Here is a 24,272-nt window from a genome sequence, read left to right as displayed (position 1 = left end):
TGTCCGGAGACCAATGGGCAGCCAGTGCAGCTCGCGGAGGATAGGTGTAACGTGGGTGTACCTAGGTGCACCCACAATTGCTTGCGCGGCTGCATTCTGGACTAGCTGAAGTCTTCAAACACTCTTCAAGGGCAGCCCCATGTAGAGTGCATTACAATAATCCAGTCTTGAGGTGACGAGGGTGTGAGTGACTATCTGAAGTGCCTCCCGTCCAGGTAGGGTCGTGATTGGTGCACCAGGCAAACCTGGGCAAAGACCCCCCTGGTCACAGCCGACAAATGATGTTCTAACGTCAGCTGTGGATCCAAGAGGACTCCCAAATTGCGGGCCCTCTCTGAGGGTGTATAATTTCACCCCCCCCCCCCCCAGCCTGAGAGATGGAATAGTTAGCCAAACTTTGAGAGGGAGCATCAATAGCCACTCAGTCTTGTTGGGATTGAGTGCAAGCTTGTTCGTTCCCATCCAGACCCTGACAGCCTGCAGGCACTGGCACATCACTTCTACCGCTTCACTGAGTTGGCACGGACAGATACAATTGTGTATCGTCTGCATATTGATGGTATTTAATCCCGTGCCGGCGTATGATCTCACCCAGCGGCTTCATGTAGATGTTAAATAGGAGGGGGGACAGGACCGAGCCCTGCGGCACCCCATAATTGAGGGGCTTAGGGGTCGACCTCTGTCCTCCAACCAACACTGACTGCGACCTGTCCGAGAGGTAGGAGGAGAACCACTGAAGAACGGTGCCTCCCACCCCCACCTCTCGCAACCGTCACAGAAGAATACCATGGTCGATGGTATCGAAGGCCGCTGAGAGGTCAAGGAGCACTAGGATAGAGGAGTGACCCCTATCCCTGGCTCGCCAGAGATCATTGATCAGCGCGACCAAAGCAGGTTCTGTGCTATAACCAGGCCTGAAACTGGACTGAAAGGGATCCAGATAATCGGCTTCATCCAAGGACCGTCGGAGTTGAGAGGCCACCATTTTCTCAACAACCTTCCCTACAAAGGGGAGGTTGGAGACTGGACGATAGTTGCTCAAAATGGCTGGGTCCAGAGAAGGTTTTTTCAGGAGGGGTCTCACCACCGCATCCTTTATGAGTAGCGGGAATGATCCCTCCCGGAGAGAGGTGTTAACTATCTTCTGGATCCAGCCAAGTGTCACCTCCCTGCTGGTCGAGACCAGCCAGGAGGGGCACGGGTCCAGTATACAGGTGGAGGCACTCACCGCTCCCATGGCCCTGTCCACTTCCTCAGCAGCGACAAGTTGAAACTCGCTCCATAAGCTCTGCTCAAGACCTTCCCCCGGTACCTCGGCTGGTACCGTGCAATTGGAGTCCAGGTCTGTCCGAATCCGAGCGACTTTATCCATTAAAAACTGAACAAATTCCTCAGCTCTACTTTGTAAAGGGTCTTCCGCATCCCTCCCTTTCAGGAGTGAGTGGGTTATTCTAAACAAGGCGGCTGGGCGCGATTCAGCGGATGCAATAAGAGTGGCAAAATGCGAACATTTCGCCGCTCATATTGCCACGAGATAGGCTCTGATATAGGCTCTCATCAGTGCTCGGTCTGACTCAGATTTACTGGCTCTCCAGTGGCGCTCTAGGCATCTCTTTTGGCGCTTCATCTCCCGGAGTTCCTCGGTGAACCAAGGAGCAGTGGATCCGCTACCTCGGAGAGGTCACAAAGGTGCAATCCAGTTTAGAGCCCCTGTCGCCGCTATATTCCAAACAGTGACTAAGGACTCGACCGGACTGTGGACGAGAGTGTCAGGTATTTCTCCAAGCGCCGTCTGAAATCCCATCGGGTCCATCAGGCATCTGGGGCGGAACCACCTAATCGGTTCCTCCTCCCTACAGTGGGGGATTGGTTTCCGAAAGTCAAGCCTCAGCAGGAAGTGATCTGACCATGACAAGGGCAAGATCTTAGTACCCCTCAACTCCAGATCACGCCTCCACTCCTCCGAGAGGAATACGAGGTCAAGTGTGTGACCCGCTGAGTGAGTCGAACCCCGGATTACTTGGGTCAAGTCCATGGCTGCCATGGAAGCCATGAACTCCTGCGCCCCGTCAGAGCGTTCACCGAGCATGGGCAGGTTGAAATCCCCCAGCACCATAAGCCTGGGGAACTCTACCGCCAGCTCGGCTACTGACTCGAGCGAGGGGAGGGCTGTTGCAACGCTGTTGGGAGGTAGGTACGTTAACAACAGGCCCACTTGACCCCCAAGGTCCAACTTCATCAACAGGGACTCACACCCGACAAGCTCCGGAGCAGGGATCCTACGAGGAACTAATGACCTTCGGATGATGACAGCCACTCCCCCACCCCTTCTCTGGGGTCATGGCTGATGGAGCACCTGAAATCCTTCTGGGCACATTTCAGTGAGGGGGACTCCTCCCTCCAGGCCCAGCCAGGTTTCAGTAATACATGCCAGGTCTGCCCTCTCGTCTAATATTAGGTCCCGGACGAGGGGAGCTTTGTGAACCACAGACCTGGCATTTAGCAACAACAGCCTGGGACCAGGGCCCTGACAATTCTTGCCATCTGGCCCTGGAGTGGAACTAACAGGGCCGGAAGGGGGGATCGCTGTGACGTAGCGGACCCTCCTTCCCTGGTAATGGCTAGCCCTGAAGTCCCCGTCATACCTGCCCCTCCCCGTAATGACCGTAATGCTCTGGCCCACCCCCGCAACCGTAGACCTCATTTCCCCTCTCACGGCCTCCACTCCTTCTGGCAGGCGATTTATATCAGTCATTCTAGGATGGGAGGTAGGCCTGGGCCCCCCTACCACTTCTGCAATAGCACTCAGTGGAGGAGGCACCAGACTATATTCCCAATCCACTCAAACATACACAGCCACTCACCCATACAGTCCCCACATGAATCAATTAAAAAACAAGTTACAATGATAATAGGAATTAAAAAAGTGGATACACACATCAGCAATCACACTATACACACCTCATTCATAAAATTGCGGAGAGATTAAATTTGCACAGTTCTTAGATGAAACAGGAGTGAGGAGAAGGAGGGAGAGGTACTCCGCTCCTCTCCCTTCCTATGATGATTAAGTTGGCTGAGATGGTTAAAAGCCCAACAGCAGTCCACAGAGAGTATGCAGGGGGGAGTCGCGTTTCCCCCCCACCGGTAAGGCTGAAAAGTCCCAAGAGTCTAAGGTGGTTGAGGGGAGCAGAAGGCCTTCCTATGCGCAGTGGGCATCCCTGTTTGTCCAAAAACCAAGGCACTATGATAGATGAAATTAAATAAGTGCTGTTCAAGATGGTATTGGTATTCCTAGGGCAGTTGCAGCTAGTAATAGTCAAAGCAGCTGGGGCTGGGGATGAAGGCGGGGCTTAGCAGTGAGAAGACGGAGTTTCAGGCCATTCCTGAAATTCCCCTATTCCGGAAGATATGGACGGGTCGTTTACGATCCTAGCTGTCCCGGAGAGACAGTGAAGGTTTGGGGAGATCCAGTGACCTCAGAGACGTCCGCAGGTCTCGGGGGGGCTCGGATTTCAACCCCTTTTGCCATACCTTCCTGGATTAGCTGATGCTAACCGAAACTGCAGGCAGCCCCTAAGAATGGTAGAAGTGTTTCCAACTGGTAAGCTGATTTTATTACTCAAAGAGAGAGACGGTCTGCACTAAAATTTAAGCTAATTGAAACCAAAGAACAGAAGAATCTAGCAGCGAATTGGTTTTTTTAATGGATTTATGGCTGGTGGTTACTCTATTTCTTAAATGTTTTGAATGCTGTTTACGTGGATAAAGGAAAGTTTATTTTACTTCAACAATCCCTCACGGCTCTCCTTAAGTGGGCTGTAAACCAATTTACTATAATTTGGCTTCTTATAACCTGACACTTTTATTGCTTGGCTGTGTTGGTCTAAGATCAGATAAGACTGCAAAGCTCCCAGCGTGTCCCTACTTGCAAATTTCATCTACGTCACATCATGGCGTCTGTACTTGCTTCAAGTGATTCATTTCAAAAGATTTTTTCCGCTTTTCAGAAGTTGTTTGATACTTATGAAAAATCTGAAAAAAAAATCTGAAAAAAAAGGACTATCTCTTGTTTTTAACATCAAAATATGAAAGAAAGAGTCAGAGCGTTGAATGTTTGAGTGTTCCTGAAATCCAAATGAAGAATGTCAGAAAGGAAGTTTCTCAACCTGCTGGCACGCCAGGCGTCTGTTTTACCTCGGAGGCAGAAAGAGAAAGAGATGTAACGTTTGAAAGAAGGGGGGCCATACAGAAAATTTATCTTAAAAGACAGATTCCAGGAGGAATGAGAAACATTAAAGAATCTATACTTTATGAAACATTATTTGCAGAACTTTTGACACCACCCTTGAAAGTCAAAGTTAAATTGATTGGAACAAGCCAAGGACAATGTTATTATATCAGAGGCACCCTAAGCAAAAAGGTGCGAAGATATTTCTGTTTGGACTTGCTTATAAAAACGTTTGGGGAATTTGTTTTAGGAATGGTAAGAGGACTAAGGAAGTTTTGCTATTGGAGAGACATAGGCTGACAGACTGAAGAATACAATTGAAAATTAGCTAAATCTAATTACTCTTATTTGTAATAGATATAGCTGAATAATAATTATATTGATAGTAATGTATATAATGTGGAGTTGATATGATAAATAACAATTGGATATGAGAAAGGAAGGTTGGAAATATTTTTGGATTATATATAAAGAGTATTAATTACAATAATTATCACTATTAAAAAACTAAATAAAATATATACAGTTAAATGTTAATTAATATGGGGAAAATGTTATGATATATGATATAACTAAATATTATGGATGTTCAGCTAAAATAGGATATGAGGATTTGATGTTAATAGAGGATTTTACAAACAAGTAAATGAAATGTCAGCATGTGTTATGGACTAATCCTTTGGCATAGTTAAGGATGAAGGATGTTTAAATAACTATAGTTAACTAAAAGTGGAGGTATAATGATGTTAATATGGTAAACATTTGAGTTAAGATATTTGAATTAATATGAATTAATGGAAGAGATGCACCAAAGCATGTTGTAACCAGCCGATATACTTTTTCTTTTTTATAATATATACCTGTGTTTCTTTTTTTTTTTTTTGATTTTTCTTTTTGATTTTTTCTTTTCCCACTGGTGTGGGCATGTATTGTTTAAGATTATTACCTTTATTAATATTTTTAAATAATAATTACAGTCAAATGAAAATGGATATATGACGATGGTGATATGTATGAATATCTGAGTTAAAATGCTCGAGTTAATATGAGTTATGTTTGTTGACTGTGGAGGAGATGTATCAAAGTTTATTTGTGATCGACTGATACACTTTCTATAGATGTAAAGAAAGATGTTGTACTTGTTTCAAATTAAAATTAAAAATTTTTATAAAAAAAAAAAAGCAGCTGGGGCTGAGATAGCACGTCCAGAGGCCCTGGGATTATGGTTAGGCAAAACTTGATGTTTTAAAGCCCAGCTGGAAAAGGGCCAGATGACCTTTTAGTTTCCTTCCTTTTTATGGAAGGAAACTAACAAAACTTTGCAACTGGATGGAACCTTCTGGCAAGTTCAGAGACATGCAAAATGTTTCACTATGGATCTGCTTGTACAACAATCTCAGTGATGATGGTTCTTTAGTTTTTTCATAGGAGCCATGGTGGAACAGTGGTTAGAATGCAGTATTACAGGCTAACTCACTGCTCACAGCCAGGAGTTTGATTTTGTCCAAATCAAGGTTGACTCATTCTTTTATCCTTCCGAGGTTAGTAAAATGAGGAGCCACCTTTTTCAAGAGGCAACTTGAAAAACTGGTCCAGAAAGTCCAGTTGCCTCTTTAAAAAGTACCTTTGGGACAACCATTACTTGAATGACTGAGAATCTCCATAGACATTTAGAGAAACCAGATTGTTGTGGGCAATATGCTGATTCTGTAAACCACTTAGAGGGCTATAAAACATATAAAGTAGTATATAAGTCTAAGTGCTATTGCTACTGCCATTTTCCTCACCCTAAGACTCAAATGCATGATTTCTAATCTACGTGCCTTTACTTATTATTGAACTATTATTATTGTTGAGCTATTTTTTAAATGCTTAAATGGACAGGTTCTGTTCACTCACATTTATGGCAAAAAGCTTCATCTGACCCATCAGGACAGTTGTTCTCCCCATCACAGGCATAACTGATGTCAATGCAGCAGCCGTCATCACAGAGGAACTGGTATCGGGAACATTTCCCAACGCAACCTGCAATAGGCCAATTCTCAGGTTAGAAGACAAATTAAATTGCAAAATATAAGAAGCAGCAGTTTACAATGGATATTACAGCAATGGAAGCCCCCTTGTTATGCATCGTTTCGTCCCTGCCCTTCATAAAATGACTATGAATATTTCAGGTAGAAGAATAACACAAATGTCGAATGTTTCTGGACAAGGGGAAAAAAAGCAACCAGTTAAAACCAAATTCTGCCCGCTATAGAAATTCAGCATACATGGGATATGATCTGTATTGCCGAGTTGAGAAAATTAGTGGAGGAATGCTCTGGATATAATTTACCTGGACTCCAGTAAGGTATTTGATAAAGTAGACCATAATCTACTATTTGATAAGATAGAAAACTGTGGGTTAGACAGCATCACCACCAGATGGATTCATAACTGGCTGACTAACCACACTCAATATGTAGTCCTCAATGGAAGTGCATCTACATGGAGAGAAGTATGCCGTGGGGCACTCCAAGGCTCTGTTTTAGGCCCAGTACTCTTCAACATTTTCAACAATGATTTGGACAAGGGAATAAATGGGGAACTCATCAAATTTGCAGATGACACCATGCTGGCAGGAATATCCAACACTCCAAGATAGACTTAAGATACAGAAGGATCTTGACAAACATGAACATTGGGCACTATCTAACAAAATGAAATTCAATGGTGAAAAAAGTAAAACTCTACATTTAGGAAAAAAACCAAAATGTACAGGTACAGTATAGGTGGTACCTTGCTCAACAGTAGTAACTGTGAGAGGGATCTTGGAGTCCTGATGGACAAGCATTTAAATATAAACCAGCAGTGTGCAGCAGCTGCCTAAAAAGCCAACCCAATTCTACACTGCATAAACAGAGGGATAGAATCAAGGTCACGTGAAGTGTTAATACCACTTTATAATGACTTGGTAAGGTCACTCCTGGAATTCTGCATCCAGTTTTGATCACCACAATGTAAAAAAGATGTTGAGTGTCTTGAAAGAGTGCAGAGAAGAGCAACAAAGATGATTAGGGGACTGGAGGCTAAAACATATAAAGAATGGTTGCTGGAATTGGGTATATTTAGTTAAATGAAAAGAAAGACCACGAGTGACACGATAGCAGTGTTCCAACCAGGGGTTGATACAAAGAAAAAGGGGTCAATCTATTCTTCATAGCACCTGAAGGCAAGACAAGAAGCAATGAATGGAAACTAATCAAGGAGTGAAGCAACCTAAACCTAAGGAGAAATTTACTGACAGAACAATTAATCAATGGAACAACTTGCTTCCAAAAGTTGTGAATGCTCCAACACTGGAGGTTTTTAAGAGGAGATTGGACAACCATTTGTCTGAAATGGTATAGCACTTCCTACTAAGCAGGGGGTTGGACATGAAGACCTCCAAGGTCCCTTCAAACTCTGTTATTCTATTCTCAGAGACGTGCAGTGAGCTTCATGGCCGGTGAGGCAAGCGTGAAAGCCCTGCCGAAGCCCCACACCACGTCCGCCATAGAGCGGAACCAGGACCCGCTCTATGGCGGACGCGGGCGCCGGGACTTTAAAGCCCTGCCACTGGGGCTTTAAAGTGGTGGCAGGGCCCCGGTGACGTCCGCCATAGAGCAGGACCGGGTCGGGACTTTAAAGTCCTCCTGCCGGGGCCCTGAAATGGAGGCCCACTCATCTTGCCGGCCGGCGCATGCACGCTCCGTGAGGGAGAAGAGGGCAAGCGTTCAGGTCCTCTCCGGGGAGCGGCTGCGGTGGCTCCTGCAGTCCCCTGGCTGAGGAAGCGCTCACTCGGCGGCCACTCCGATCGGGCAGGGAAGCCCCCCCACGTCGGCTCCCCTTGGCGCACTTGAACGCCGCTCCTGCCGGCCCAAGGGTTGCCCTTCCCCAGGTGCCAGGCCAGGTGTTCCAGGGTTAAAGTCCCCCGCCGCCGGGGAGATCGTCCGTCACCCTCCAGGGAAGAGGCGCAGCCATGGAACCCATCTCGACGCGCAGGGTGTGGGGAGGGGTGCAGGCCTTCTGACAGGCCCTGCTGGTGGGCGATGGCTGCACCCTTCTCTGCTGCCTGAGCGACCCCGAGAGCGGCGTGGGCCCCAACTCCGTCTTCGACACTAGCGATTCCCACGAGTGGCAGCAGTGCCCGCCACCTGAGTGTGTGGGGAGCAAGCGTGTGGAGTGAGTCCGGCCAGCTTCATGGAGAAAGGGAGGGTGGCAGCTGTGGACGTGGAGGTCCCACTCCCACCCCACCCCTTCTCCCTCTGCCGGGGTAGGGAGCTGGGGCTGGGAAGGCCGCCCACCCCCAGAGGCTGCCCCGTGGCTCAGGCGGCTGACCCTCCGCTTCTCTCCACAGGGCTGTGGTCTCTGACCTACGAGCAGGAGCTCACGATGCCACTGCACATCACGGCCAGCCGCGGCTACCTAGACTGTTTGCGCCACCTGCTGCTGCGCGGAGCTGAGGTGGATCTGGTGCCCGGTGGACAGACTGCCCTGCACGCGGCTTGCGCAGCGACCACCACCGACTGCATCCGGCTGCTGCAAGAGCAAGAGCTGAGTGCTCACCCTGAGCAGCTGCCTGCGGAAGAGGAGGGGAGGGGGCTTTGGAAAGCTTTGGGGCGTTTGAAAGTACCCGGCCATTAGGTCGCCAGAGCCGGGTTTCCCCCCTTTTGGCTTTTTGAATTGTTGCAAAACGGGGCAGCTGCACTCCACACAGGCAGGCAGGCAGGCAGCCCCTCCCTCCCTCCCTGCCACTCGCGGTTCGCCTGGTCGAGATCGAGCCTCGATCATCAAGTTCTATCTTGACACACGCCTGAGGGCCAAAAAGGCAGCACGCCGTTCCCTCCGGCCAGCGCTCCGCTTACCTTCCGCTCGGGCTGAAGTTTACTCGAAGAACTGACTTCTCCTGCCCAACGTAAGCGTGCTCAACCAACTGCAAGGCATGATTCGCTGCTCCCAGATCAGGAGGCGGGAGAATCAGTGCCTCCTTTGCATACAAATTTTTTTGCTTTTTAACCCTTTCTTTTAAAGGCGAAAAATTCCTTATGCAAAGGAGGCCCCGAGTTCTCTAGCCTCCTCCTATAGTTAACACTAAGCACAGACTCCAAGTCACTGTGACTTGGAATCTGGTAGCAACTACCTTGGCTTTAATTATTTTTAAAAAAATTCTTTAAAATTCTTTCCTTTCCCTCAGGAGACTGGTGAGGCCCCGCCTCCCCTGCCTCTAGTGACTGCACGTCCCTGTCTATTCTAAGAAACTGCTGTTCTGAGTTAATTGCTCATAATTGTTGCATTTTATATGATCTTTATTGCTTTTCATTTATTTATTGGATTTATATCCTGCCTATTATTTTAAAACTGAAGGCGGTGTATGTAGCCATCCTATTTCTTCCTGGAAAAATTATAAATATTTAACAATAGAGATTACACCTGCTCCCCATTTAGCAATTATCTCAGCTAATAACCATTTGCAACCATAATGATAATGAATGGTAATAAAAATCATTTTTCAACCAGTTTTGGGCTTCTAACATGCTGAAGTGAGAGTAATGCTGGTGTAGCTGTGTAAGAGAACCATCTGAATGAGATGACAGTAACCAGTGATTTTTGCATTCTCTCTCTCCCCTCTTTCCCTCCCTCCCCCCTCTCATGTGTTCACATAACAATCATTTCATTTTGCTTAATACTTAATTTTCCTGGTAGTTGAAATGGGACTCAATTGCTAAACAAGGGGTAGGTCTATATGTAACTCAGGGGTGAATTTTGGGATTCTTGATGTTATCAGAATTTGGTTTACTTTGTTCATCTGTTTCATTATCAGGTTAGGAGTGAGATTTGTTTAGATATAGTAGTCTGGATTTGGGCAGGATGTGATGATTAGCAGTATTGTTCTTTCATTGCTACTTAGTGTGATGATTAGATATCACTTCCTCCTTCTCTCAGTGCTGGGAGAAGGGAAGAAGTGCTCAGCAACATTTGCTCCTTTATTGGCCTGTGGTTAGTTCCTTTGAATGCTTCATAAATGGGGCAGTAGTCCTCAATTTACAACCATATTTAAGCCCAATGTTGAGAGAGTTAAATGAGTTTTGCCCCATTTTACAACCTTTCTTGCCAAGTCTAAATGCTATTGCTATTCTGACAAGCAAAGCCAACGGGGAAGCCAGATTCACTTAACCGGGTTACTAATTTAGCAACTATAATCTGGCTTTCCGATTGGTTTTGCTTGTCAGAATAGCAATAGCAACAGCATTTAGACTTATATACTGCTTCACAGTGCTTTACAGCCCTCTCTAAGTGATTTACAGAGTCAGCATATTGCCCCCAACATTCTGGATCCTCATTTTACTGATCTCGGAAGGATGGAAGCTAGTCAACCTTGGGCCTGGTGGGATTCGAACTGCCAAATTGCAGGCAGCCAGCAGAAGTAGCCTGCAGTTCTGCATTCTAACCACTGCCCCACTCTTAAAGTCACAAAAGGTCACTCAGGGACACGGCACATAAATATGAGTCAGACCGCCTTCTGCCAATTACCTCCCTACGACCTATAAGATCCCATAGATTAGGCCTCCTCCGCATTCCATCGGCCAGCCAGTGTCGGCTGGCAACCACAAGGAGGAGGGCCTTCTCAGCAGTTGCCCCGACCCTTTGGAACGAGCTCCCCGTGGAGATTCGTACCCTCTCCACCGTCCAGGCCTTCCGCACTGCCTTGAAGAACTGGCTCGCCCGTCAGGCCTGGGGATAAGAATTGCTACCCCGCCCGAATGATGAATGGATGTTGCTTACTATTTTATTATATGTTGTTGTCTTAATGTTGTATTCCCCTCTCCTTGGTTTTCTGTGAGCCGCCCTGAGTCCCCTCAGGGAAAAGGGCGGCCTACAAATGCTAATAAAACCTATAAAAAAAAAAAAAAACCTAGTTGTAAGCGTCTGAACTTTGATCACATGACTATGGGGATACTGCAATGGTTTTAAGCGTGAAAAGTGGTCATAAGTCACTTTTTTCAGTGCCGTTGTAACTTTGAACATCCACTAAACGAACTGCTGTAAGTCAAGAACCACCTGTATGTCTGTTGACAGATCATTTGTCAGAAGATCAAGCTTGTAATTCTCTTTATAAGCATCAGAGCAACCCTAGAATATTTGCCAGCAACTGGTACCTTAGGAGACCAGACTCCTTTTGGTAATTCTTTTGAATTTTTAGTGTAACTTGATCTCACTCATGCAACCCTAAATAGTTAGATTATTTAAATTGAACTCCTGAATAAAAGTGGAGAACATACTTCTGATAAATAAATAATAGGAGAAAGAATGGTCAGGAGAGCAAGGATACTTCCCAGCAATAGTTGCTATGGTGATTAGAATGTCGGGGAAAGTACAACTGAGCTGGAGAGGTTGTAAAAATCTGGAGGGAAAGAAAGGCAAAATGGAGCAAAGCCGAAAAGGTAATAGCAATGAGCCAGGTCCAAGGTACAACAATGGAGTCTTTTTCCAAAGACTGGGGCAAACTAGGCTGATGGAGGCAGGAGGGTTGTGGGGAGCAGAAAGGAAATGCAGTATCTGCAGAACAGATAGGCTGTGGTATCTTTTGATCTTGGCACCTTGTAAATCATGATTCCTGAATCTGGTCTCCAACATCTGAATCTCACCATTGGTTGTGACCAGGGGTGGATTCAGCTGGTCAGGCTGAATCCACCCCTGGTGGATGAGCTGATGATCAGGTTGGGACGCCTGCCTGTCCTTGTGCTTTACTTACCTATATCCTCTCAGCTGATTACTGTGGCAGAGCGGATTGCCGCATCTCAGCTATGTTACTTCCCAAGAGGTAACGTGGAAGATAAGTTTTGGTGAAACTGTGCACACACATGCAACACACAATCACCGAATCGGTTGTTAAACTGGCAAGATCCCACCACTGGTTGTGACTCAAGGATGAGATGGTTCCTACTGGAATTGGTTATATACTTGGAGAGATTCAGAAGTACGTGGTAAAAGCTTATCAGCCTTTCAAGGTAATCCAGAGAAGAAACTAACACTCCCTTTCTTGTAAGGGTCCAATAGCAGAATCTTGCCAGTCTGAAAGCACTTCTCCTTTCCTCCACCTTTACTTTCCAGGGAACTAGGGAGGGTCGTTTCTGAGACATTTTCCACATTCCCATTCTTTCTGTGGATAGAGATGTCTCTTATCTCACCACTGCTCTGGTTCCACCTCTTCTGCCTTTTTTTCTTTCAAGAATATTCCTATTGACCATTACAGAGCCAGTGGACGTAATTGCTAAGGTATTGGACTAAGAGTAGCCAGATCCATATTCAAATCCACCCTCAACTATGGTTGCTCACTAGATGACTGAACATTTCCATTGCTATCTCCCAATCTACCTCACAGGATTGCTTGTTGTGGGAAAAAAATGGAGGACTACATATGCTGTCTTGAGTTCTCTAGGAGCTCATTTAAGACAGGATTAAAATGTAGGAATTATGAATAAAGTTGGCTCGCAGGATCAGTGCTGGAACAAATGCTTTCCATATTTGTTATTTTTATTTTCTGTTTGTACATTGTGCCCAGATGTCATCTTGTTTTTGGCTGGCATTGGTTTTCATGTTACTATTTGTAAACCACCCAGAGTCAATTGGAGTAAATACCATATGGGATTCACTTAACTAGATGATTGGATGAATTGTGCATTATGTAAAAAGGAATGGAGCATTCTTGGTATTGTATATAGAAGGAAAAACTACTTTCTTATGAAATAAAGTTGCTTAAACATGTTGCTCAATTTCAAGATATCTGCCCAGGTTAGTATTGTGTTAGAATTGTGGGTCCTGCTATAGTGGGTGCCACATATAATGGCAAAATTACATCTTAGAGACTACATCTGTAATACAGTTTACTAGAATGCAAGGAATAGCATGCCGGGAGAGCCAAATGAAAAAGAGAACAGGCTTTGGCACAGTATTTTTCAACCCTGGCAATTAGGAATTCTGGGAATTGAAGTCTGCACATCTTAAAGTTGCCCGAGTTAAAAAGCACTGGTGTAGAAGGAAATGTGGTGGATATTGTACATTGTGGAAATTGTCTCTTTAATGTAGTTTAAGTGATAAGACCTGTACCCTATTTGCAATGTATTTAAGCACGCCCTGTTGTGATTTTAATTACAGACATATAGTCTTTCTCTCAACTATATCACAGAACAAGAAAACAGTTATTTCAGCAGTTTTCTCACCTAATTCAGAATGAATCATTGGAAGTACTGTCACTGAGATGTTATCTGAACTCCTTTGACCAGCTGTGTCAGTCACGGTCAGCTGCAGTGTGTATTTTCCTTCTTGCATATGAGAGAGCTTCAGCGTTCCTGGCTGAGGTACCTGAGCCAAAGAAAATAGGGCATTGATGGAATCCCATCCTTCATACTGTAGCTACCAAAGTACAACTCTCATACAATCATGAGATGCACGCACACACACACACACACACATTTTATCATATACATAGGAGGCTGTAAATTTAAAGGCATCATGCCTTTTTATTCCTATCTAGGTTATCTGAATACAGGTAAAGCAAATCAAAATAGGTCTAGGGTTTATTGCTAAAATGGATACTGGAAACAAATATAGTGATCATTTATAAGTCCCCCCCAACCCACCACATTGTCCCTCCACCACATTGGATCAATGTTTCCTTAGATTTCAGGATGGTGGAGCAAAAAATACAGATTTGAGACAGTACAGATTTCAGTGCAGTGCTATCATAAAAAAGCAACGTGTTTGAAATTCTCCAGGATTGCTGTCATGCTGTTAGTTTTAAAATCTTAAAACTGATCTTAAAATATAAAGAGGAAATTTATAGTTTACATCTCAGTGAATCTGTCAACTTTCTCAAGTAGCAGAGAGCAGGAATTTATTATTTCAAGCCCCTAAGACATTTTCACAATGAAGAACACTGTAAGCTACAAGTCCACATTCAAGTATGATGGAAGATAAAATAAGTTATTTAGTAATGAAATACATACATTTAACTTGCCAGTCTTGTCAACTTGTCACTGCGCCATCTCGGCTCTTGTCAACAAGAGCCGAGGTGGCGCAGTGGTTAAATGCAGCACTGCAGGCTACTTCAGCTGATTGCAGTTCTGCAGTTCGGCTGTTCAAATCTCACCGGCTCAGGGTTGACTCAGCCTTCCATCCTTCCGAGGTGGGTAAAATGAGGACCCGGATTGTTGTTGGGGGCAATATGCTGACTCTGTAAACCGCTTAGAGAGGGCTGAAAGCCCTATGAAGTGGTATATAAGTCTAACTGCTATTGCTAACTGGAGGGAAGCAGCATCAATTTATTTTTGGCTCAGAAAATATGTGACAAACCTCACTTACATTCTCATTCATTCATGTGTGCTCTGTGTACACAGAGAAGCACAGACATTCCTTTTATTTCCTTCTTTTGCGAGGATCCTCACAAAAGGAGAAAATAAAAGGAATTTGTGTGCTTGTTTGTGTACACAGCACACATGAATGGATGAGAAACCCATGAAGCAGGACTCCATATAATCAGGCGTATACAAGGCTGATCTTTGGTACAAAGAAGCTATTTCTTCACAGCTTTTATCACTGATTCTATTCCTATTCCTATTCCATTATTCCTATTCCTTCCTATTCCTTCCTATTCTATTCTGATTCTTTTATGATAGATTCTATTCTATTATTTCCATAATTTTTTTTAGATCTGAGAATTCAATTTAGCTAACAATGCAAGCTTTGTGTATGCAATCCTCACTGCTTATCATTCAACTACTAAACCAGTCTTCCTATTATACAGATCTCCACATCCATCTTCCCCTGTCACTAGTAGTAACTTCAACTATGCTGAATAGTTGTGCATAAGACTGAAGCATTAGAATCTTAGCACTTCAATGTGTTGCCTGTGAAGAAGAGCACTCTGTTATAGCTATTGGGAGAGAAAGGGCAGGGATATCTTTGCAGGCTTAATGTAGGAAAAACAAGTTCTGCTGAAAGATTATTACAGAAAGAAATGCATTATTTTTTCCCTGTTACAATTAAATCACAAAACAATATTGTTTCTTCTACAGGGGATAGATCTATTCAATATTTCTCAACCTTAGCCATTTTTAAGACATGTGGACTTCAACTCCCCGAATTCCCCAGCCAGCTATGTGAATTATACTTCACATGTCTTGCCAAGTTGCCAAGGTTGAGAAACCCGGATCTATTCCATCAGTTTTCAACAGGAGGTGGCAGCCATGGCTCAGAAGGCCTTTGCACAGCTACAACTATACTGTACCCACTTTGGATCAAGAGGCCCTGTTCATAGTCACCGATGCCTTGATCACCTCTTGGATTATAGCAATGGGCTGCATAATTTTGTGAGATTATCCCTGAAGACCACTTGGAAGCTGTAGCTGGTCCAGAATGCAGCAATACAGATAGTTATTGGGGGGGGGGTGTATCTCAGTGTACCCATTTAAGCGAGCTACACTGCTTATCAGTGTGTTTTGGAGTACAAATTAAAATGTTGGTTCTCATATATAAAACTCTTCATGGAGGAGGGCCATGTTATTTGTGCAGCTGTTACCTCTGATTACTTCAGTCTGTCCAGTGAAATCTTGCAGTCTTGTGATCTTGCAGTCTAAGTGATCATGCCTGTCACTTAGACAGTGTCATCCGGCAGAATGTAGAGGATGTGCCTTCTTAGTTGCCACTCTTGCCCTTTGGGACAGTATCCCCATGTTAGGATGGGGTGGGCTGCTGGGAGTTTGCAGGGGTTCAGGAGAACCCCTAGCTAAGATTCTGTGCAGTTCGGAGAACCCCAAAATCTCACTTCTGGCTGGCCCCACCCACCCCACCCTGCCTCTCCCAGGAGTCCCCACACAGCCTGTTTTGGATGCAGGTAAGTGCAGGGAGCCCGTGGAGGCTTGGGGAGGGCGAAAAACGGCCTACCAGAAATTCAGGAAGAGGGCCTCTGGAGCCTGGGGAGGCCATTTTCACCCTCCCAGAGGCTCAAGCCCAAGGAGCCAAATAGTTTAAGATATAGCATAGGCATACCCTTTTAATATTAATATTTCAGTGGAATTGCAACCCCATTGGAGATAAACCCCATATTGCAACCCCATTGGAGATAAACTCTGACTAAGCAAAATACAACTGCAGTACATACTAAATAAATAACTACATTTTTAATAACATAATAAAGTAATAAGTACTATAGTAGTACCCCTTTGACTGCATCTGTATGATGACAAAATGAAAAGTCCTGAATGCAGTAAATAACTACAATTTTTTGGAAAGTGTTCCTATAAATATCTATGAGATTCTCAGTCACCTGAGAGCTAAAGAAGCTTCTTGGATGAGAAGCGAAATGTCTTCAAAGGAAAAAAAAAACAGAAAGTCCAGTTGCCTCTTGAAAAAAAAAACTTTGTGTTCCTATAGATACTTTGTACTATGTCAATTTGAGTGTCTACATCAATTCCTGGACATGACATTTTGTAATGTTAATAGATGCAGTTGTTTTGCTCATAGATTCCCCTGATGAATCTTTGTTTAAACATGGGTTCTCAAAATCTGTAGTCCTATGTCTAAAATGGTGAGGTAATCCCACAAATCAAGCAAGGAATGTCTTCCCTGTTATGATGAGTGCCAGAGATCAGCTTACCATCAAATTGGTCGCTTACCCATTCTTCATCCGTTTTATGCATGCAAAACTGGAGGCCCGCTGGACCTCAGTCCTGCCTCCACACTCAAAAGACAATTTTCCAGGACACAGCAGGAAGTGAGAGAGACATAAGCAGCTACTTGAGGCAAAGCACTATCAGGCACAATTTTCTTCTCTGTGTGTTTTATACCTTCTACCTCCCCAACACACAAACATATGGGATCTTGGTTCCCTATCCAACATAAAAAACACCTTGTTTTGCAAGCCTCTCCTCCTGGAATCATGGAGTCTGGAAAGGACAAAGAAGACCGACTTCTGGGGATACTCTACAGATGCCTCATTCCTTCTATTTTCCCTTCCTTTCATTTCCTTTCCTGTCCGTTATCTTTGTACACATTTCCCTTCCCCCAACTTCTTTCAGTTTCACACACCTTGCACATGCCTTCAAAATAAAAAAAAGGTGACCCTGTCTTTGAGCACAGTGCTGGAGTTCTGCACTTTCCAAGACTTGCATTTTCCTAAATATGCAAGCAAATATTATGTTACTCAAAATCTGCAATGCCACACCAAGAAGTAACTCTAAGGCAAGAGAAAAAGCTGAAGCAATCCTGACCTGATCTTCTCATTACCCGCTAGTCAGAATAGAAGGAGAGTGCACTTGGGACATTCCATAATACAAGCAAAATTGGGATTCTTTATCTCTTTTATGCATGTAAAACTGGAGACAACGTGATCCTTCTGTGATAGGAGAAGGCAAATACTTCTCCAGTCACAGCAGGATTGGAGTTGAATTAGCCAACCACTAATTCATCTAGGCAGGGCAGATTCACATTTGCAGAGTAATCTGGCTTGTGTGGGCAACTCCTCCTATTGCAAGCTGTTTGCTGTCACTCAGAGGGCCATGACTCACAGATTGACTCCTAACTATCATATCAATGCATTCCTTTAGTATCAGTGCCTTCCTTTAGTGTGGACAGTTTGTTTTGCTCCTCAATCTGAAGGCTTGCAGAATAGAATCATTACCACCACCACCACCCCGACAGATTAGTTACAATAAAACAACATGTCAATCTGCTCAAAAGATTGAATGACTAGTCCCAAGTCACTCAACAGATTTTCATGATTGAGGGTGGACTTGAATTTTGTTTATTGTTACACTGTGGTTTATAAATCATTATTTATGTCTTAAGATGTGTGGAAACCAACTGTGATTTATTCAGTAAATTGTCATTACATAAACCATAGCTTAACAAAGATGTATGAACTAAGACTCATTTAAAATGAGACCTAGTTAAAAATGGAACTTAGTTGGATATGACTACAGTAGTTCCACTGATTTTAATATATTTAGCCTGAATGTCACTGAATCTGAATTCAATCGTTCTCTGTCTATGTGTGCAGGGGTCTGTGTGTGCATTCATCTGTAAACCGAATTTCACAAACGCATGCTTCAGGAAACAAATATGAACAAAACAAGTTACTGCCTCTAATATTTATTTACTTTGCTTTATTCTGACAGAACAGTGAATATTTTTCAATTTTGTTTTTTTTTTAAATCCCACAAAAGATGCAGCAAATAATATGCCTTATATTGCAAAATATAACATACCTGCATATCAACGGACGATGCACCTTGAAGTAATATCCACTCATATCGTGTGATTCCATGGTCATCCACACTTTCTCTGCCATCCAGAATAACCCAGTCAACAGGTAGTTGTAGAATAATATCTTCTCCTGCCTTGCTAAGAGGAGGCTCATCAGTTTCTAATTAAAATAAAGAATCTTAGTGAAAAAATGAGCATAAATCACTCACAGTTACAATTATTGTCTTTGCCTGACTCACTTGTATTGTTTATTGTAGATTTTTAAATCAAGAAAAATCTGTCCTAACAACAAAATATTTTCATCAATCTACTCCAGACTTTTAATACAAGTTTATTGGATACAGATGAAAACATTCGATATTTAAGATTCATGAAGCCTATATGTAAAACAGATTATGAGATTTTAAATTAGATACCATTTTGCTTTCTATGTAACCATCTGCTGACTGGAACACAGGCTCTGATAAGCATATATTCATCCACACAGTTTGATCATTTTATGGTCATGTTTTTGAAATCTAATCCAATTCTGCAAAATGGTTTTTTCCCTTGTGAAAAATGCTGCGGCTTTTTCATTTGATACTCAGGATCAAGCTTTGGTTTAGAATTTATTTTGACATGGTTTTTGCTTACCCAGAGTTGCAGTTTGGCCAAGGATACCCTTGTTGCTGGGTCTCCCCCTTTCTTGCTGGGTTTCCCCCATCCTTTGGGCAAGGAAGCCCTTGTTGATGGCTTTCCGTCATTCTGCAGCCTCCTAAGCTACCCTTTCTTCCATTGCTTCTGAACTAAGAATATGAAATGTGAATTATCTCATGTCTTTCTTGGGGTTTTAAATGAGTTGTGGAAAGCCTGGAGGCTGCACACTGATGGAGGGATAATTGTATAATGAATGACAGATGCTGCTTTACATATGATTTGGATATATCACTTGAATGTCACATAATATAAGTGCATGCACATTGAACCCCTCCTAAAATGCTTCATCAAAAAACGAATTTATTTATATGTTTATTTTCTATACAATTAAGTGGAATGTCTAAAAAACTGCAATGGAAAACATTGGCATATTTTTAATTGACTCAATTAAGAATCTTATGTGAAGAGGCCCATTGAGCTTTTCTGGTCCAGTGTGGATAATAGTTGGATAATATTTTATGCTCATGATTATTCTGCTCATTTTTGAGCCAGGGTAGTAAATGTAGCTTTAGTGAATTAGAGTAGGTATACAAATAATTTGTGATCTTGATATGTATCTGAAAGCGTTTCTAAAACATTTCTAATATTGCTGACTTGGCTTGTCCAGAGCCACAATTTATAGCCGGCAATAGAAATTTTAGTTAAATATCTCAGGCAACAGGGCTATAAAAATACAGTTCAAGTGTTTTTGGAAAGCACCTGTAGGAATAATTTGAAAAATGAAGGGAACGAATCCAATCAATTAATTCTGGAACTGCAATGACATAATAACTAACACATTGTTAATTGAATCATGGTTTCTTGAATAAACACAATTGACAAGATTAACTGTGGCCTCACACACAAATGAGGAAAATATGTTTCACTTCTAATATACTGGGTCAGTCACTCAGGGTAAGTCAACTTCTTCATTTTATTCCCTAATAATCACTGATTCATTTCCAGTCAGAAAAAGAAAACTACCACTCTTCAAAACTGAAACCTAGCTCTTCTTCCCTGTCCATATAGTTGGCATACTAAACAAGATATGTTAAGAACAAACAAAAATTATTACTGTGCAAAAAGATAAATTTGTGTTATGGAATGGACTAGTTTGACATAGTTAGTCTACATATATCAAAATTAGATTCATATCTGACCATTTTTTGCCAGACCCAAATCAATTTTGAAGTAAGAATAGACACACTAAGCATCACTGTTTAAGGATTCATAAAATCTGGAAAACAGGCCCAGAGTAAGGCAGCAAGGATGACCAATGAATGAAAAAGCTAAAGTAATGGAAATATAAAGCCTTCACAGAGTAAGGTGGGATACAACAACACTCCTCAAATTCCTGATGTCACCAAGGAGAAAGCAAAATCCTGTTCTATATTATCCCATGATAATTACAAGAATGCATTTGAAGCAAAACTTCACAGAGGAAATAATCATCCATAGGGAGTGAGCTCCGTTTTATTCGATCATGTAATCAAGCAGAGGGTATACCCCTTCTGGGAATACTTCCAACTGAATGCCCACCAAGCAAAGTAGTGGAGTGGAAAAAGCAAACAGCTTGTGCAAGTACACAAATATGTGAAGAAGAAGATGCAGGCATTTTTTTAATTGCTAGCCACCCAAAGTTGTTTGCTGGGAAGGGCAGCTATAGAAATCAGATAGATGATAGATAGATAGATAGATAGATAGATAGATAGATAGATAGATGATAGACAGACAGACAGACAGATAGATAGATAGATAGATATGGGATGGGGGAGGGAGGGAAGAAGAAGATGCAGGCATTTTTTAAATTGTTAGCCGCCCAAAGTTGTTTGCTGGGAGGGGCAGCTATAGAAATCAGATAGATAGATAGATAGATAGATAGATAGATAGATAGATAGATAGATAGATAGATAGATAGATAGATAGATAGATAGATATGGGATGGGGGAGGGAGGGAGGGAGGGAGAGAAAGAGGATAAATCGATATTTGGGGGCAGGGGGAGGGAGTTAATACTACATTACGTCTCCAATCCTATATTCTAGTATTAAAGATATTTTTAAGAGTCTCACGTGCAATTCGCTCCCCCCTTCTTTCTTGAACTGAAACCGTTATTATTTTAGTCCCCTTTCAAGAAACCTCCGAACTCTTAAGCCGACGCCGTTCTTCTTACCCAAAGCCGGAGGAGAATGGCTGGTGGGTTCCAGGAAGTAGCTGTTGTAGCCGCGCTGAGGGGAGAAGACGCAGACGGCGCGGCCGCGATAGGTGCAGTTGAAGAGATAGCAGCGGACCGAGGCCGACTGCTGCTGCTGCTGCTGCTGCAAGACGGCGAGGGTGCAGAGGGCATCGGCGCAGCAGGCATCCAGGCAATGCCTGGGACCAGCCACCGAGCCCGGAGACCCCAGGAACGTGGCACCGGCGGCGATGGAGTCTTTGGTGCGGATGATGGAGTCGGACCTGACCGAGAAGAAACTCCCGCCACCGCCGGCTGGTCCTTCAGTCCCTCCTCGGCAGCGGCCAGCCACTTCTTCCAACTCATAGCTGCGGCCGCCGGAGGGATCCCTCTCAAGCTGCAGCTGGCGGCGGAACTCCTCCAGCAGCGATTCCACCCCCGACGCAGCTGGGGATCTTAGTTCTCCGGTTGACGATTCCGGCGCCCCCAGAAGCAAAATAAGCGGCGGTAAGAGCCAGAGGACGAGGAGGCCCGGGGGGCCGGGCACTTCCGTGGCCATAGCACCCAAGGGACGGAGGCCAGCCACGGCAGCGCAGGACGATGGCGGTGCTGACGACAGAAGGAGGGAAGGCAAAGCCTGGCTGCTACCACTGCGTTCCGGGAGAAGGAGAAGAAGCGGGTGGCGGCGGGCGCGCCATGGCGGCCCCTCCCTGCACCAGCCGCCGAGGACGGAGAGCAAAGGCAGCGACTTCAGTCAGCACCACCGATCCCCGAACAGTTCCAAGCGGGAGGCCGCCCCGCCCAGGCCAGCCCACGCTCGGTGGGCGGAGGGGAGGAACTCTGGGGATGCCCCGCCTAGCCCTTTCTGGTCGCTGGGGGGGAGGGAGGAGGGGGGAGCAGTCACTCCTTGCTACGTTGAGTTGCTGACGTTTAGAAGGTGGGATTGTGTGGATGGAAGGGCGGGGGGAGAGGTTCCGGGTAAGGTCTGAGGAAGCTCTTGTGACCGCGCTTCTGCTGAAGCATGACACATGCAAGCAGACAGTCTATACCTGCTGTGGCCTGTAACGTCATCGATTCAGGTTGATAATAACGACAGAGGAGGAGGTTTCAGCGCTAAAAAAGCATGTTTTATTTTGAGATGTATTAAAGGTGTACAGAGATCAGGCCACAGTAAGAAATTATCCCCACTCTACAGTTGTCTTCCTCTGGAGAATCACATGCTGCAGTTGTAGATGCAAAGAGCACAATCTGACACAGACCGATCAATCATCCAGACATGTGGTCCCTTGGCCAGTTGTGTTATTAACAACCACGGCATTTGCATTTACGATCGTGACATTCTCACTTACAACAGCAGCATTTGCTTGACAACCGTTGCAACAAAAGTTGTATAATTGAATTAGCCACATGACTTTATGACCGCTATGACTTATAACTGTAATGGGCAGATTCTATTATGGTCATAACTCAAGGACCACCTATAAAGTTATCCTAGCATGACATGTTTGGTGACAAAACCAAGCTGGCTGTTATAAATTGTTGCATTCCTGTTCAAGGCATCATAAATATATTGTTAATAAACTGCTTAACTATCTTAACTATGGTGTAGATATCCAGCTAGCATGTTTGTAACTCTTTGAGTTTTCCTTCCACGTGAAACTTCAGGGTTCTCCAGGAGTTGTCAGAGATTAAATTCAGCTGCTCTGTGATCATCTCTGTTACTTCCTACAGTACATTAGGATATCATTATTTTGATCCTGGAGATCTAAATTCATTTAAATTAACTAAGAGAATTAACTTCTCTTATCCTCTTCTTTCTCTTGAGCTTCAGCTCCTTCCTTCAGATACAATTGTGCCTGATATCTTGTGAAAGAGATATCTTTTTCTCATATCAAGTCAATTCAAAAGTAAATCACTAGATGTTATTATATGGGGTTCAAATCAGTGGTGGGGTTTCATTTTTTTTACTACTGGTTTGCTCGTGCACATGTGCGATGCTTCTGCGCATGCGCAGAAACATCTGGGTAGGTGGGCGAAGCCTCCTGCCGCCATCACTATTGGTTCACCCGATCTGGGCCAAGCTGGCAGAAACCCACCTCTGGTTCAAATTCTGTATCAGGAATTGAACTCATGAACTTTTGCACTTTAGATCCCTTCCTGCAATAAGTGTTCAATTTGGATAGTTTTTGAAACGAATGTATTATATGTAGTCATCTGAAGTACAAAGGTTCAGGAGCTCACTTCACAATAGGTTTGACTTCTGTAGAATATCATCAGGACACACATGTCTGAACAGTCCCTAATAGGATAAAGTTGGTCACCTACTGCTTCGTATTGATCAATGTAACTGAAAACACTGTGTAAATTAAACAAGGCTGTATACAAAATTACATAAAATATACACCTCCATGATAACAGAATGTTGGGTGGAAATCATGTAAAACCTCATACATGGGGCATGACATAATATGTGACCTGTATACCCCAGTATTCTTTATATATCATTTTGATAGATCATATCAGGTCTGAGGCTTGGTGCTTCTCAGCAGGAAATCATCCACCACAAACACTTTTCTTTCGCAAAGCGATTTGGAGATTTCCGTGATTTGGGGCAACATTGTCTTCTGCCCTTTTCTCTGAATCTTAAGATGGCAGGACTTGTTCAGGTGGATGTCAACTTTCATCTTGAGTGACAGCCTTGGACCAGCTGTTGATTTATTTAAATATTTTTTCATTTATTAAATTTGCACACTTACATTCAAAAATTCAAGATGGCCACCATAGTATTCCCTCCACCTCCACTCCTTCCAAGTATGTTGGTCTGAGAAAGAATAACTGGTCTAAAGTCATCAAATGAGCCTTAATGGCTGAGAAAGGAGTTGATCTTCCTGGTCTCCATCCAACAGCTTAAC

The 24,272-nt window shown here is 43.8% G+C and overlaps 1 protein-coding gene across 2 annotated transcripts in view; it reads right to left on the bottom strand.

Moving 5' to 3' along the window:
• The window catches only part of LRP11 (LDL receptor related protein 11), a 29,831-nt gene extending 7,684 nt beyond the window's left edge, over positions 1–22,147 (bottom strand). Inside the window, exons 1-4 of one of the 2 annotated variants that reach the window (XM_014062556.2) lie at positions 21,361–22,147; positions 18,517–18,674; positions 13,474–13,615; positions 6,131–6,256 (exon numbers count right to left, since the gene is read on the bottom strand). In XM_014062556.2, coding sequence (XP_013918031.2) covers positions 6,131–6,256; positions 13,474–13,615; positions 18,517–18,674; positions 21,361–21,919 — 985 coding nt within the window. In that variant the 5' untranslated portion in view covers positions 21,920–22,147. The remainder of the gene's footprint in view (positions 1–6,130; positions 6,257–13,473; positions 13,616–18,516; positions 18,675–21,360) is intronic. The other variant, XM_014062555.2, reaches the window with a different exon arrangement.
• Positions 22,148–24,272: the final 2,125 nt, after the last annotated feature.

This window comes from Thamnophis sirtalis, unplaced genomic scaffold (genome assembly GCF_051295495.1).
Source record: "Thamnophis sirtalis isolate CommonGarterSnake01/CBP01778 unplaced genomic scaffold, rThaSir2_p1.2 scaffold_6, whole genome shotgun sequence".
Classification (NCBI taxonomy): domain Eukaryota; kingdom Metazoa; phylum Chordata; class Lepidosauria; order Squamata; family Natricidae; genus Thamnophis; species Thamnophis sirtalis.
The sequence above is the reverse complement of the archived record's forward strand: the minus strand, read 5'-3'. Positions and strand labels throughout refer to the sequence as shown.